The sequence below is a fragment of the Mesocricetus auratus genome, unplaced genomic scaffold (assembly GCF_017639785.1).
Source record: "Mesocricetus auratus isolate SY011 unplaced genomic scaffold, BCM_Maur_2.0 Super-Scaffold_100031, whole genome shotgun sequence".
NCBI classification, from domain to species: domain Eukaryota; kingdom Metazoa; phylum Chordata; class Mammalia; order Rodentia; family Cricetidae; genus Mesocricetus; species Mesocricetus auratus.
Window position 1 is genome coordinate 964560 of NW_024429212.1, and position 15905 is coordinate 980464.

Consider the following 15905-nt stretch of genomic DNA (forward strand, 5'->3'; position numbering starts at 1 on the left):
GTGCTGGTGTCTCCTGCGAGGTGGCTACAGCCTAGGATCCTCATGAGGTCAAGTGGCACAGACTGGACCTTGTTCCTTGCAGCTCAGTCACAGCCGGGTCGTCCAGCCCCAACAATGGCTCTATGAGCTTTTCAGTGTCCCTTTAAGAAACTCTGTACTTATAAATAAGATCCTTTATAAGGTTCTAGGAAATCTACTCATAGATTCACAATGGGAACTCTATACCAAATAAGATATTTTTAAATGGTACAGTAACTGAATACTTAGAGCCCAGCTAAGGCCATACACCAGGTGGACAGCTGCACTTCCCAGGACTTAGCTCAGATGCTGTCTAGGAAGCCAGAGTTGGAAAACCCCAGGAAGGGATGCGCAATTAGAAACACTAGCCACCCTCAGGGAGGAGGGTCTAAATTCAGAGAGATGAGAAAGTAACCACCACTGCTGCTTCCTTCACTGCAGTCAGTTCGCCATGGAGCCAGAAGATAATCCCCCAGCACTGTAAAGGGAAACAGCTAAACACAAGGGAACCCCAGCAGCCCGGAGCCAGAGTCAGTTTGGGTTGCTGGGTGCCTCCTAGGCTCTCTGAACCCACCTAACCCAGGAAGTCCTGGCAGGGGCTGCCTTGCCGGGAGTCCTTAGAATCCCAACTTGAGAATCCGGCTTGACAAGAGATGCCTATTTCCATTATACAGGCTGAAAAATAAAATCCAGCTCGAGCTGGTGAGAGGCAGTATGCCCACAGGACTTGGACTCCTCTCAGGGCGAATATCATGAGGTGTCGTTAGAACTTCACTGTGGTTTGCAACGCCTCCCTTTAGCTCATTTATGAGGTTATGCAACCAGTGTTCCTATAAAAAAAAAAAACAAGCTCATTCAGGCTTCCGGAAGCATCTGTCAGCTCAGCTACCTGGGATCTTTCGTCCTCTCTGCACTCTGGACACTGGCTGCCACCGCCATGAAAACTCATTACTTTCTCCTGGTGATATTTTTTCTCTTCTCCCAGATGGGGCCAGGTAAGCTTTGGGAACTTGTTGATGGCCCTGACTGGGACTGGGGACACAGAGGCTAAGGGGGAACAGGTAATAGCCACCTCCTAGTTTTGCAAGCCTAGTGCTAGGGCAGCATCCTGAGTGGCCTGTGGTCAACAGCCCTGGGAAGCAGCAGCAAAATGATCCTGGTAGGGATTGACAGTGAGTGGTGGGTTTCTCCAAGCCATGATGCTTGTCCCTAGCAGCTGCGATAGGTCTTGTGTGGGAGTCTGCTTTGCCTGTGTGAGATTCTTCACACTGAGAGACAAGCTTTTTGACACACTGGCCTCAACTGAGTCCCTGGGTGGAGCATCCCTGAGCTGCAGGCAAAGGGCCACTGCCCCTTCGCCAGGCCAGCTCAGCCAGTTGTAAATGCCTGGAAACAACGTGGTAAGCAGTCAAGAGATAGTAGGTGACCTTTCACCTTCCCTGGTAGTCACATTCTTCTGGCAAGGAGATTTTACCAGTCAAAAGAAAGGACTTCACATCTGTCCAAAGGATGCCCACTCTGTCTGGGCCAAAGTAGCCTGTCCCTGACATGGGAGACAGGAGGCCTCTGAATTAGTGATACAGGACATACTTTCTCCAAAGCCATATATCAGGGTGACATTGACAAAGTTGTGTATTTCTGAGCTTTATTTCAATACTTGTATCAGGAGGGTTCTGATGTTTGTTGTGAGGTCCTCTGGAAAAGCCTGCTTTGTTTGGCTCCTGGCTATCATGCTAGCCTCTGGAGATGTGTCTTTCAAAATAGCTATGCCTGGTTTTCTCATGTGAAATCCGGATCCAGGCACATTCTCAACACACTGCTTTTCATGGCAAGGTAATGGCCCATCTGAGAAATAAAGAAATGTATTTAATAAGTTACACATTTTTAGGGCCTAGAAAATGCCAACACGTGCCAACTGCAAAGCCAATGCTATTTGATACACCTGACTCGGCATGCATTGGGGGTGCGGTGGGAATGTTTTCACTGAGTAAGAAATAGAAATTTCCTTCTTATGGCCCAAATTCAAGAAAACTTACAAGCATTTTTTTTCAGAATGAAGACTTATTGTTGTCTAGTATTCAAAATGTAATGCTAAGCAACTCATTCAAATCATAGAAACAGGACCACTTCTCAAGGTGGATAGGCTCAGCCATATTTCCTGATCCTCCATTATAAGAATGGATCTGGGCATACTTACCAGGATTGCTGGAAACTCCTAGGTAGATCCATTCTACTGCACTCTTTTAGGATACAAATATCCTCTCTGTATAATCTTCCAGTATAAGAATTCTCCAACCACTTCTCTGGAAATAACAAAGAGCAGAATCTATCTCACCCCCAAAGCCCATATGATGATGTTCAGATCATCCCAAGGGCTAAGGAGGACCACTAAGGAGCATCTGCTGTACTGCAAGGTTCTATTTGACCAAAGGAAGAATGATGTTTAGTAAAAGTGTTTTCCTCTGGGATTGATTTCTGGTCTGGCTGTATATGGGGAGGAATAACAAAACTTCCCAGGTATCTTTGTGTTAATATGCAGGCCCCTGTGTCTCCAGAACCAGGCTGCAGGTGGGTCTTGCATGTGCTTGGCTTAGGTTTTGGGGTATGAATTTTGAGAGCTCTTGTTTGGCTTTGCTTGGCTGTAGTCATAGATCTCATAGATCGTAGGTAAAAAAAATCACGTAGGTTTGTAACACACCAAATGCTGTTTGGGGGAATGCATACACTATGAAACACTTATATCCAGCTTGATACTGTACCCATCACCTTGTGCATTCGTTGTCATTGTCAATGTCATTGCTTTGTTCCTTCCGTCTATACTGTCTCTAGACCTGCACTGCCTGTGGAGCTCAGTTTAGTGTGGAAGGTGCTAGGTTCTGTTTCTGGAAGGTTGGATGGCCCTGGCCTGCTTTCGTGTCCCATCTGAGCCCTCACAGGTATCATCCCTGCCACTCATTTCTGGCAGACTCCTTATACCTTCCCTTATCAGGCTGGTCCACAGGATCCCACATGACAGGACCCTCAAGCTGGCCAGCTTGTTTTCCTGGGAGATAAAGAAATGGGCTCCCACAACCCCCCTGTAAAGTCTGTGAAAACAGAATGAGGTCAACATAGCAAGACCTCAGCCTCAGTCTTTGGAAAGGAAGGGTGATTGAGGCTGCCACTGAGAGAATGCTTAGTGAGAAACAAGCATGTACAGATTATTACCAGGGAGAGGAAGGATAGCCAGGGAGAGAGAGGTCTCTGACTGCCTGTAAGCCTTAAACTTTAGAAGAAAACATAGCACAAAAAGCTGACTGTGCACGTGGGTAACTCTGTCTGCCCTGAGAAATGCTGCTGATTTCAGCTACCAAGAGACCTCGTAAGAAAAAAATTAACCTCTTCTGAGACATCAAGAAAGATTTCCTTAAAGAGGTTGAGACAGAAGGAGAAACATGTCACTTGGTGGAAATGTTTAAAAACATTACTTCTTTCTCAACAGTTAAATATGCCACATAAAATTTAGACTCCTGCCAGGCATTGGTGGCACAAGTCTTTAATCACAGCACTCGAGAGGCAGAGGCAGGTGGATCTCTGGGAGTTTGAGGCCAGCAAGTTCCAGGACAGGCTCCAAAGCTACAGAGAAACATTGTCTCAGTGTGGAGGGGGGAATAAACTCCGATCATCCAAAAATAGGGGTTGGAGAGATGGCCCAGCAGTTAAGAGCACTGACCGCCCTTTCAAAGGACCTGGGTTCAATTCCCAGCACCCACATGACAGCTCACAACTGTCTGTAACTCCAGTTCCTGGTGATCTGACACTCTCATACAAACATACATGCAGGCAAAACCCCAAAGTACGTTAAATAAATAAATCATTTTGAAAAAATTTAGACTTGGGTCTTGTTACAAACACAGAAGATGTGGCTATATTCTCTTTACCACAGAGGAATGTGATTGATTAGGGACTGTTACTCTACCCAGAGGTCCCTTACCCCAAGTCTCTGCAGACATTATCACAATCTATCACTTTCCTTCAAACCATTGGACACAGGATTTTGAGGCTCCTGGCTGCAGAGGACATTGTATGTGACAGGCAAAGGGATAGATGGCATGTGTAAAAATATGGAGAGTCGTTGGTGGTGCACGCCTTTAATCCCAGCACTCTGGAGGCAGAGGCAGGCAGATCTCTGTGAGTTCGAGGCCAGCCTGATCTATAGAGTGAGTGCCAGGACAGCCTCCAAAACATTAGAGAGAAACCCTGTCTCGAACAGCCAAAAAATAAAATAAAAAATAAATCAATAGCACATTTACATTGAGTCCCTATAATATTCCCAAGAGGAACATAGAATCAAAATCTACATTTTATGGGTAGACAAAAGTAGGTCAGGGGTTCATTCCCAGACCTCAGATCTATGACTTTATGGGGACTCTCAAGGTTTGGCAGTATATCAGGACTATGTAAAGAAACATTGAGAGATGGGGTAGTGTAGGAGTAAACCCCACAAAGCTATCCGCCCATGAGGGCAGGGACATGTAAACTGACACAGGTAGATATAAAAGGAAGTGAAAGGAAAAGGAACCCCCCTTTTCTCCTGGAAGCCAGCTACGTTTCTAACTCCTGGTTTGTGCGACTCTCTTTCTCTCTCTCTGGTAAATAAATATATTGTTTTCCATATAGCATCGAATATCATTGATAGGGTAGAAATCCTATGAGCAAATCCAGATATGGTCAAGACCAGATCGAGATGTTTTATGAGACAGAACATATCTGGTATGTGTTGGGACAGGGACAAAATGGAAAATGGCTATCTGAGACACTGACTTGTCTAGAGAGTGACTACAGACCAATCCCATGTGGCTGACACAGTCACTAGGAACTCCCCCCATCAAAGCCATAGCTCCTCCTAGTGTACCTGGGACAATTAATGAAAAATCGGAGAATTAATTCAGCTTACCAATGCAGGCATTCATAGCTGCACAAGCTCCTCTTTCCTTCCCCCAAAACTCTAGATACAACCCTGCTATGTTGGGCCAATTCCTTGTATGAAAATAGGAAAATGATGTGTACCCCAGTTACCATCCTTTCCTCTCAAGGGTCTCATCCAGAAGTCTCTACTCTGATCTGATTGTCCTAATTCGTTCTGCCTCTTCTATTTCCCACAAAAGCTTTCAGTAACAGAAATCCACCTGCTATGGTCTCCATATTCCATCTAGAAACCACACATCCCTTTAGCTCAAAAACCCAGCCATGCAACCTCCACATGTGGTTACAGAGGGCCCCTAGTTAGCAGGATGTGGGATTCAACAGACATACTCCAAAGCAGTAACAAAACAATGTCATAGGTTTATCTTTACAGCTATAGGGACAGCTTTGCAAGTGTCATGAGAGTCCAAGGATGTCCTCTACATGGAGATTATGCTAGGCCTGCTCTACAGATCTTTCTGTGACTCAGACAGGTTGATGACAAGGACACACAGCCACTCAGATCCCCAGCCCTGTATTCTTCCACTCACTTCCCAAGATCCCTGAAGAGATCAGGTGTCACACACCCCCTCTCAAGGAGAGCCTAGATGGGCAGTGTGTTCATGCTCCATGAAGTTGGAGAGAGGTGCTGCTGAGGACTGGAGCAGGCCTCAGTTTCCCGCTGCACAGGGCTATTGGGAGCTACTCGAATTCAGAAGAGAGAGTGATTTATGTCTCAGTTGGTTTGCACTTCTGTTGCTTTTTCTGGGAGTGGCGAACGTAATTGATTTCCCTCCTTTCCTCGTGCCTCTACTCGTGCCTCCACAAACACCCCACCTCCAAGTCAACATCAACTTTCATTTTAACACCTCTAGCTGGAGGAACCTGCTTCTTCCTGGGCCCCTCCCTCAGCATGCTGACAGTAAATTTTGTTGCCCTGACCTGGAGTAAGACTTTCTCTTCGCCCAAGAGCAAGATAGCAAGGCCTCTGACAGGCTACTTTCTCGCCTGAGCTTTTTTCTCTGCTCACAGTCAGGCCCTCAGTGTGGGTACCCAATCACCACTAGGAAGATCTAGATGTTTCCCCTGCATCTGAGTTTCTCTTTCATGTTTAACATTTAATCTCTGTGCCATGGTCCCAACCTCTCTTCACAAGCGTGCGCCTGTGTGTGTGTGTGTGTGTGTGTGTGTGTGTGTGTGTGTGTGTGTGTTTCAACGCTAAGTCTACCTGTAGATGTGGTGGGAGAGATGGGTGAATTGGGGTCTCAGCTTTTCCCAAACCGTGGTCTTTTGGGAATCCATTCCACTTCAGCCTGAAGATATTTTACTCTAATTTTTTTTATCTTTTCATCAGAAATTCTTCATTATTCCTTTGCATTTTCCAAACTTCACATTTGCCTATAATTACATCATACTACCTCAGGGTCCACCTGTGGGGCACAGGGTGTATTTAAAGCAGAGAGACTGAGGACACAAAATCCCAACACCTGCAGCCTGATCAGTGCATGTCTATTCTCAGATTTTCACTCCCCCTCCATCTTAGCACCCGGAAGTCTCCTTAAGAAAGTTTATTTTCACAGATCTCTTATTTAAAGATCAAAGATCACACCCAAGTTTTTTAATGCATCTTCTTCTTTAGCGTTTTTGGTCATTCTTCCTTGAATCTATAAGCCTCTGCTCTGTGCTAGGCTATGTTTGTCCTCAGTGGCATGAAAGGCCCTTGTCACTTTTTCCTTATGCAGATTTACTTTGTGATGATCGTTGTAATTTAAGAAAAGCAGAGTGAGAGAGAAAAACACCATGCAACAGGGGTTCAAGCAGATGAATTTTTTAATTAGGGAAAGAGATTATAAAAAGGAGAAACTGGAGGTGGGGAGACTGATGTCTAGGGACAGGAGCAGAAGGAGAGAGGAGAAAGGAAAGAGGGTGAGAGGGAGGGAGGGAGGGAGAGAGGAGGAGGAGGAGGACAGAGAGAGGGAGAGAAAGAAAGGATGGGAAGTGGGCAGGGTCCTTTTAAAAGGGATCAGTGAATATGCACAGTTGGTGCTCTTAGTGAATGCAGCTGACACGTATCCTGTCGGAACCCCAAGGACAGGCCAGTACAAACGTGTGAATACTAACAATGATTCCATGAAAACCAACCCTGCCCCACTCACCGCCACAAACCGTTTTTCCTTCTTCCCCCATTCTCCCACCAAAGTCCTCAGGACATGTTTTATTCTTCATTTCCTAGTAGAGAATCACTTTTGCCATTCCATCAGCCACCACCTATTGTGGTGCTTGCCTGGAAAAGCTTCTGGGGTCATAGGGCACTGAGGCAACACGATGGGAATGCCACAATTTTAGCACAATCCTGAAGCCCAGAAAATGAAATGTTGCTGAACTGTTTGGGGGACGATTAACTTGACCTAAGTCCCATGGCAGGTGGTTAAGGTGGGAGTGGAGAGATGTCACTGGAATGTATTATACAAAAATAAGGATTTGTCAAAGAATGTATTAATAATTAAAGAATATATACTGGGTAGAGATTTAGAATGTCAGGCATAAAGAGCAAGATTGTAAATCATATAGTCTAGGTCCAGCTGACAGTGGAAATGAACCACACTACCTGCTCAGCTGTGCCCGAGAACCTTGTGTCCAAAATTCATCACTATGTAGTCATAGCAGATCCCCACAGTCCTAGATTGCTGCCTGCCACATGATGCACAGAGGACATTCTGAGACTCCAAAGTGCAGAAATGTGAACTTTCTCCCCAAAACTGATAGCTAAGAAAATTGCAAGCTGGAACATGTCTCTTCACTCACTTTGTTTTGTATAGCTATTTTAGTTGGTATAATTGACTGTTGTACAGCCATAGGAAGGTCATTTAAAGGACAGTCCATTCTCTTGAGAGTGGATATGGCAGAAACATGACTTTTGGAACTTGGCTGAGTTTGATTTGGTTGTGATGGGATAATGGTCAACTCATTCACACTCTCTGAGCCTTGGTTTCCCTGTCTGTAAGTCATGGAAAGCGATATATTCTTGGGTGGCTAGAACAGCTCAACTGTATTAGTCAACCATGAAGGGAAAATGAGCAGCCTTGGGATAAGAGAACAGGGGAGATTGGATGATCTGGGATCCTCGACTGTCAATTTGAGAGGTGTGGTGTTCTATGAGGGGGCGTACTAGAAGCTTGTTCCACGACAGAGTGTAACTGGAATACTGAGGTTATGCTAACTATACAAAGAAACTGGTTCTGCTGTGTCATGTCTGTACATACATGCTATGTCCTGTGATTGTACTCAAAGCCCATTACTCTTCCTAACCCTTCCTCACTTTTCCCTTTCTACATTGTCAATAGCACCACTCTTGCTCCCATGATGCCCTCATCCCACATAGAAGAGACAACATTCAATATTTAACCTGTGTAGCACTGGCTTTTCTCATTAACATGACAGACTCTGACTCCATACACCCTAGGTTAGACTCCAGCTCGTCAAAAGAATATATTACTATGAAGTTGGGTTATTTTCTAGTTTATAGTTCCTAGAATAAATTGTAAATGTGTATCCAAATCTGGATACATGGTGTTCATAAATGTTTAGCATGACCATCTTTGGCTCTATACATACTAGGTTTGAATCCAGCACTTCAAAAAAATAGATATTTCTCTAAAGTTGGGTTATACTATAGCTTATGGTTCCTAGAATAAATTTGTAGATGTGTAGCCAAATCTGGATACACACTGTTCAAAAATGTTTAACAAATATAGATGGAAGATTTCTTACACAGGATTGGATCACACTATTAAGACATACTTGGATTATTTATCTAGTCTATCAGACATCAAGAGAAATCACAGATAAAATACTCTCCAGAAAGTGGAAACATCTCTGTCCTTAAGACATATGTAGAAAGTATAATTTCATAAATGCAACAGCAAATTACTATGGAGTTCAATACTTTTGATAATGTAAAATGAACCAAAATTAAGTTTTTTTTGAGAAAACTAAAAAGAAAAACCTGACACTAAGCTCATAGTTCTTTATATCCTTGATATAAAAGATGATTAAAGGTAGAAGGGAGGGAAACAGGATGAGAGGAGAGAGGAAAAAAATAGAGAAACAAAAATAAAAAAGAGATTAAAACTAATGAGATAATTAGTTCCTGCCTTTTCAAACTAGTGCATATTAAATATATAACATGATAGGGTTCAAACTACCTTTTCCTTCATGAATATCATCGACTTCGATCAAATTCATCCCTTTATCACCCCATCCTTACCCCCCTTCCCATATAATATTCTTAATTCCCTTTATTCTTCACACACTCATTTATGCTCCCAGGTTCCATGTAGGAGAAAACACTCATGATGCTTGACTCTCTGAGTTTGGTTTATTCTTCTCACTCTGATGCTCATCACTCCTATCCTTTCTCTTCATGGTGCTTTCTCTGTCCATTGTGGCAGAAGAGAACTCCACCGTGTACACTCACCTGTTTAAGGACATCTAAGATGGTTTCATGCCTTGCCCGCTGTGAATAGTGCCTGAAGTAGCATGGATCCTCTGTTGTGTGCTAACGTATGTGCTACAGGTGCATACCCAGGGTTAGCTAGTGTTGTAGCATCACACCGTAGTTCTAGCATTACTTTTTGAGGCTATTGCATACTTATTGTCACAGTGGCTGCACTACTTTACATTCTCTCTGGAAATGTATGTTGTTCTTCTTTTCCTGTGTCCTCCCCAGCATTGCTTATTGTTTGTTTGCTTGTTTGTTTTTTGAAAAACGTGTTGTTTTGATTTGCATTTCCCTAGCAAATGAAGTTCAGTGTGTGTGTGTGTGTGTGTGTGTGTGTGTGTGTGTGTGTAAAATCATTGGCATTTTGTTCTTTTTCATTTGAAAAGAATCTGTGTAATTCATTTATCCATTTATTTACTGTGATTTTCTCTTTCAGCATTTAATATTTGGTGTTGAATTGGATGTCACATTTTCAGCATATTAATCCCCTGCTAGATGAACCATTCGATTCTCTGATTTGGCCGCTATCTCTTAATTCTGTTGCTTTTTCTGCCATGCCAAAGCTTTGCAATTGCATGAAATCCTACTTAGCAACCAGGGCTGTTTTTCTCCAAGCTACTGGCATCTCCGTTGGGTTGCTTTTGTGAGCAAATATACAGTATGAACAGTGTGAAAGGAAAATACTCATTATGACTGAGAGTTTCAGAGGATTCAACCCATGGTTGCTGGGCCCCGCACACTTCTGAAGAACACAGTGGGGAAACATGTGATGAATCTCCTTTGCATCATGATCGGTCCAAGAGACAGACAGGAGGGGACAGGGAGAAGATGCCAACTGCCCCCTGTGACCTACCTCCCTCCAGATACATCTAATCTCCTAAAGCTTCCAGAATTCCAAATGAGCCATGAACTAGAGAGCAGACCCTTAAACCATGAGCCTTTTGATGGACATTTGGAAGCCAAGTATCACTAAGTACTATTTGGAAAGTCTTTGCCTTTTCTCTTTACATGACTTCCTTGTGTTGATGGAGTCACTTTAAAGCTTTAAGTCTGCTATCAAGGTCTTTGGTACAATTCAGGTCCATTTTTGTAAAGATTGAGTGGCAGAATCAAGTCTTCTGTATCTGGGTACTCAGGGCCCTCCATATCAGTTGCTGAAGCCGTGGGTGCTGTGTTTTGTCACAGTGACAGAACATAACCAAGACATCAGGCCATCCTAAGCATGATAGAGTCTATCTCTCTGAAACAATAAGACAAAATAAACCCTTTTCCGTCTTAAATTATTTTTGTCCTGGTCTCCCACCAGACAAGTAACTTACAGTGAAGTTGGTACCAGGAAAGTAGAGTTGTTGCTGTGAAGAACAAGACCAGGTCATATTCTGAAGAGCATGGGAGAATTTGGAACCTTAGACTAGAAAAGTCACTTAATTTTGTATACAGAGATAAATGAGCTGTTCTAATGGAATCCTGGAAGAATTCAGAATCCTGGAATAATGAAACAAATTCAGACAGTAAAGGCCTGGCTCTTGAGATTTCAAAGGGGAAAACGATTCAAATTCTACCTGAGATAGAGGTCATTCATAAAAAAAATTTGCCAAAGAATCTGGTTGCATTCTGCCCATGGCCCAAGAATTTCTGTGACGCTAATTTAAAAAGTAATGGACTGATTTGTTGTTGTGGAGAAAATTTCAACGTAGGACAAGGTTGAGTCTGCAGCCTTGTTATTAATGACGACGATTATGCAGCTTTACAATCAGGGAGCAACAAACTTTGTATGAAGAAATAAAAAGTGTGCAGTTTAGGAAGAAAGGGTCACTGGGAAACCTAAGACTTCAGTCAAATGCTGAAAAGGAGCTTGTAATTGTTAAAGAAAAGCTGCACTATCTGCACAAGAACAACAGGAAAGGTTCTGTGAGGGCGAGGCCACACTGGGTGGGCCTCCATGTTAAGAAGGTGAGACTACACTCAATGGGCCTCCATGTTATTAAAGAGCTATATTCAGAAGCTTCTGCAACTGAGATCCAAGTGGCTAGGGCCATCTCAAACTGGAATCAGAACTTGACAATGTTGTTTATGTGGTACTTGTTTTGAGGACAAACACTTTGCAAATGAAGGAGGTCATGGCTTTTTCCTCTGAAGTTTCAGAGAACTAAGGAGACCAGGCAATGTGAAGCAGGGCTAGAGTTCCTTCAAGGAATTCCCAAGGGGCCGTGGCATGAGACTGTCATAGTGAAACCTGGGTTGCAGCAGGGATCCCAAGATGCTTGAGATGCCAGAGCCATGAGCTATCTGTCAAGGAGAATTGTGTTTGGGGAATGGGATAAGAAGTCAGTCTAAGAGAACAATGTATGCTGCAGGCAGCAAAGCTAGGGAACCAGATCCTTCTAAACCTATTGAAACTGAGACTTCAGATGCTGTACTTGGACCTACAGAATTTTGTTTTTCCATGATGGCTTTAAATTTTTCCATAACACGTCTAGCCTTTCCTGCTATGCCTACATTCCTCGGTTTTGGAATGGCAAGGTATATTCTGTTCAATGTGGAAAGTGTATGATTTGTTTTGTCATTTTTACAGAGGTCACAGTTAAGAGATTGGCTCGAGTCTCAGAAGACACTCTGGGTATTAGAACAGTGTTAGGACTCTTGAGGACTATGAGGACTTTTGAAATTGGATTAAATGAATTCTCATCATGAGATGACCATGAGCCTTAGGGGGCCATAGGGAGGATGTTATGGTTTGAACAAGAAATATTCCCCCATAGGCTCATGAATCTTAACATGTTGTCAGAAGCAGATGGCGCTGGAGGGATGGATTATGGAAGCTTCAGAAGGGGCAGCCTTGCTGGATAAATAAGTCACTGGCTTCTGAGGGTTTATAGCCTCACTCCATTTCCTGTTCTGTCTCCCTGGTTCCTGTGTCATGAAATATGATCAGCTGGCTTCCTGTTCCTCCTACCATGCTTTTCTCGACTATTGCCAGGCCTTCCCATTGTCTTGGGCTTTATCCCCAATCCCACAACTATAAACCAAAATAAATCCCATTATACTCTAAGTTGCTTTAAGTCATGATATTTTATCACAGCAACAGAGAAGTCATTAGTAGAAATACTGTATTATATAAGAATGGTGAGAGTACATGCAGTCATCTCATTCCTGCTATTCAAGGAAATGTTAACAACTTTTCCCCAACCAGTATGATGTTTGTCACATGTAAACTTTGTTACACTGAGGCATGATCCTTCTATTCCTGGTTTCTTCAGGGTTTGTTCAAAGTTATCTATTGTCATGATCATGAAAAAAATTTCCCCTCCTTGTATTTATGGGCTTCACTATGTCTGTTTCACACACACTGAACCACTCTTACACACATGGAATGAAATACACTTGATCATTCGGTACTAACTTTTGAATGTGTAATTAAAGCCAGTTTTCAAGGATGTAATTAATGTTCATGAAGGAAATTGGTATATAGTTTTCTTTTGTTGTTAAATTTTATCTAATTTTGTACTGGTCTAATAACTACTTTACATAATTTGGAAATATTCTTTTCCTTATTTTATGGAATAGTGTGAGGTTATTTAAAGACCTGGTAGAAAGCTATGGTTAATTTTTTCTGGTACTGAGTTTTTCTTTGTTAACTACATCTTCCATCTTATTGCTCACTGTGGATCTACATTATCTCATTCAATGTTTATAGGTCAAATGTGTCTAATAATATAGCCATTCCTTCTATATTATATAATTTATGTCAGTATAATTTTCCAGATGTTCTGTAGTGGCACTCTGGATTTCAGAATTATCTGATATATTATTCCTTTATTCTTCTTGAATATTATTGGCTTTCATTTTCACTTTTTTTAACTTCATTTTCTAGTTAATGTGGTAATGAATTTCTCTATCTTGATTATCTTTTCTGTGGTGCCTGTGCCACGAACAAATCTGAGATATCAGGAAATGAAAGGGGAGATGTCTGGCTGTTTGTGCTAAAAGAACATCTGCTGCCTTTATTGCCAGAAGAGAGAGAGAGAGAGAGAGAGAGAGAATATGCCATGTCTGTATGTCTGCCTGTGTGTGTGCCGTAAGGAGTGAGCAGCCTTATATACAGACTTACAGCACAGTGGAGAAACCCCAGGTGTAAGAGCTCATGTTTTCCTCGTGCTAGATATTGACATCAGGTAGGCAAGGCCAGGGCTGTAAGTCAGGACTAGAGAACAGGATGCATCTGTGGTTATCAGCTGACAAGCAATGCACAGAAATCCATGGGGGCTGGAACCCAACACTTTTTGAAGAAACAATTCTGTTTCATTGATACTTGGCACTGTTTCTTGGTTTAAACTTCATTACTTCCAGCTCTGGCTGGCATTTATTGTACTCGTTTAATGTTTGGATTGTTGATATTACATTTTTAATATGCTAAGGTGTGTCTTTGGCTTACTTGAGGTCTTTTTATTGTAAGCACGGTAACTACAAAAGTCCTTATAGTGCCTTGGCTACAGTAATTAGTTGATTCAGTTTCATTTACTTCTATGAAGTTGTTAATACTTTCACTCATTTCTCCAGTTACATACTGATGTTTCAAGGGCAAACTTCATATTTTTCAGTATATTCATGGACTTGTGTCTGTTCTCTTATTAATAATTCCCAATTTTATTCTAATATAAGCTGACGAAAATGCAAAAATATTTCAACATTTGTCGTTTTTGTCTTTTATAATTTATTTTTTAATTTAAATTTGAATTAGAAACAAGGTTGCTTCGCAAGTCAGTTCCAGGTCCCTCTCCATTTCCCTCCCCTCCTCCCGTGCCCTCCCCCCAACCCCTACCAATATCCCCTCATTTCCCCAGGGAGGGTGAGGCCCTCCATGGGGCTGTCCATAGTCTGTCATTTCATCCAGGGCAGGGTCTAGACCCCCCCCAAGAGTTCAAGGTGAGAGTGCATCTCACATTGTTGGATGGGAGTCCAAAGTCCATTTGTATACCCGGGATAAATACTGACCTACTGCCCAAGGCTCAATAGATTACCTAGGCTTCCTCACTGACACCCACATTCAGGGGTTCTTGATCAGTCCCATGCTGGATTCCCAGGCATCATCCTGGAATTCGAAAGCTAACCCTTGTCAGGTCAGCTGTTTCTAGGAGTTAAATCAGCCCAGTCTTAATCCCTTTGGTCATCAGTCCTCCCTCTCTGTTACTGGCTTTCTTGAGTTCAGCTCAGTACTTAGCCGTGGGAGTCTGCCTCTTCTTCCATCAGCCACTGAATGAAGGTTCTGTTTCCCAGACTCTCTGGCCATCGGATTGTAGGCTGGCACTCCCCAGATCTATGTCTAAAATCCCATATATGAGAGAGTATATGCCATGTTTCTCTTTTTGTGACTAGGTTGCCTCATTCAGGATGGTTTCTTCTAGTGCCATCCATTTGCCTGCAAATTTCAGGATTCCATTGTTTTTTAGTTAAAACAATGTATTTTAGTTATATCCACCCTCCTACTCTTCCCCCAACTCCTCCTAGGTCTACCTCCATGTTGTCATCTCTCCCGACTTCTCATCCATGATCCCCTTTTAAATAATGCACTGAGTTCAATTTATGGTGGCATATATTTATGGGTTTGGTACCATCTACTGGAGAATAGTTGACTACAAGGAGCTATATTTTTTAAAAAATGAATTTTCTTCCCCAGAAACTATCAACTGTCAATAGTTCCTTGGTTAAGGGTGGGAGCTTATGAGCCTCTCTTCATACTGGACTATTGCAGTGTGGCTTCCTTACTGGCCTCAAGATTAATTTCATAGCAATTGCCTGTGAGAGAGAATTCTCTTATGTACTACCAATTTGTCTGCCTTGCATTTACCAAATATTCTCCAATCTTCGTGGTTAAAACTAAATGTCTAAACACATCTGTTCTCCCCTTGCAGGTGCGGGTGTTCTCACAAGTCTTGGACGCAGAACGGACCAATACCGATGCCTCCAGCATGGGGGCTTCTGTCTCCGCTCCAGTTGCCCTTCCCATACCAGGCTACAGGGCACCTGTAAACCAGATAAGCCCAACTGCTGTAGGAGTTGACAATGATTTGAAGAATGAGCACAAAGACAAGTGGGGGATATACAATTAGTGTTTTAATAAAGGAGATACTTTTGAAGCCTATTTACATCAGATCAAAATGAATTTCATGTCTCAGTTTAGAAGAAGTTTTTTAAAGTATAAGGTTGAAGTACAGGGCTTAGAACAAGAGATTGGAAAAGCCAGAACACCTGCCTGGCCCTGAGTAATGATCACAATTAAATGATTTTATTTGATTTTTATCACCAAACTGCATGCACCCAGCACAAGAAGATCACAGAGAACTGGACAGTGAACATAGTCATCAGACCTCCTGGGGCCAAACAGAGGATGACTCTTTCATGGTCGCATGTGAGTTCAATCTGGCTGAGACATCTGTCACCC

The 15905-nt window shown here is 42.6% G+C and overlaps 1 protein-coding gene across 1 annotated transcript; it reads left to right on the plus strand.

The window, feature by feature from the left end:
* The first annotated feature begins 776 nt into the window (after positions 1-776).
* Positions 777-15605, plus strand: Defb1 (defensin beta 1). The gene is made up of 2 exons (XM_013122443.3): positions 777-1013; positions 15376-15605. Exons 1-2 carry the CDS (start codon positions 956-958, stop codon positions 15522-15524), a joined length of 207 nt encoding a protein of 68 aa, XP_012977897.1. The 5' UTR covers positions 777-955; the 3' UTR covers positions 15525-15605.
* The last annotated feature ends 300 nt before the right edge of the window (positions 15606-15905 follow it).

Excerpts from the sequence above, each read along its gene's own strand:
- Defb1 (XM_013122443.3), top strand. The coding sequence starts at position 956 with ATGAAAACTCATTACTTTCTCCTGGTGATATTTTTTCTCTTCTCCCAG. Across the intron at positions 1,014-15,375 it reads CTTCTCCCAGATGGGGCCAG|GTGCGGGTGTTCTCACAAGT; the intron begins GTAAGCTTTGGG and ends CTCCCCTTGCAG.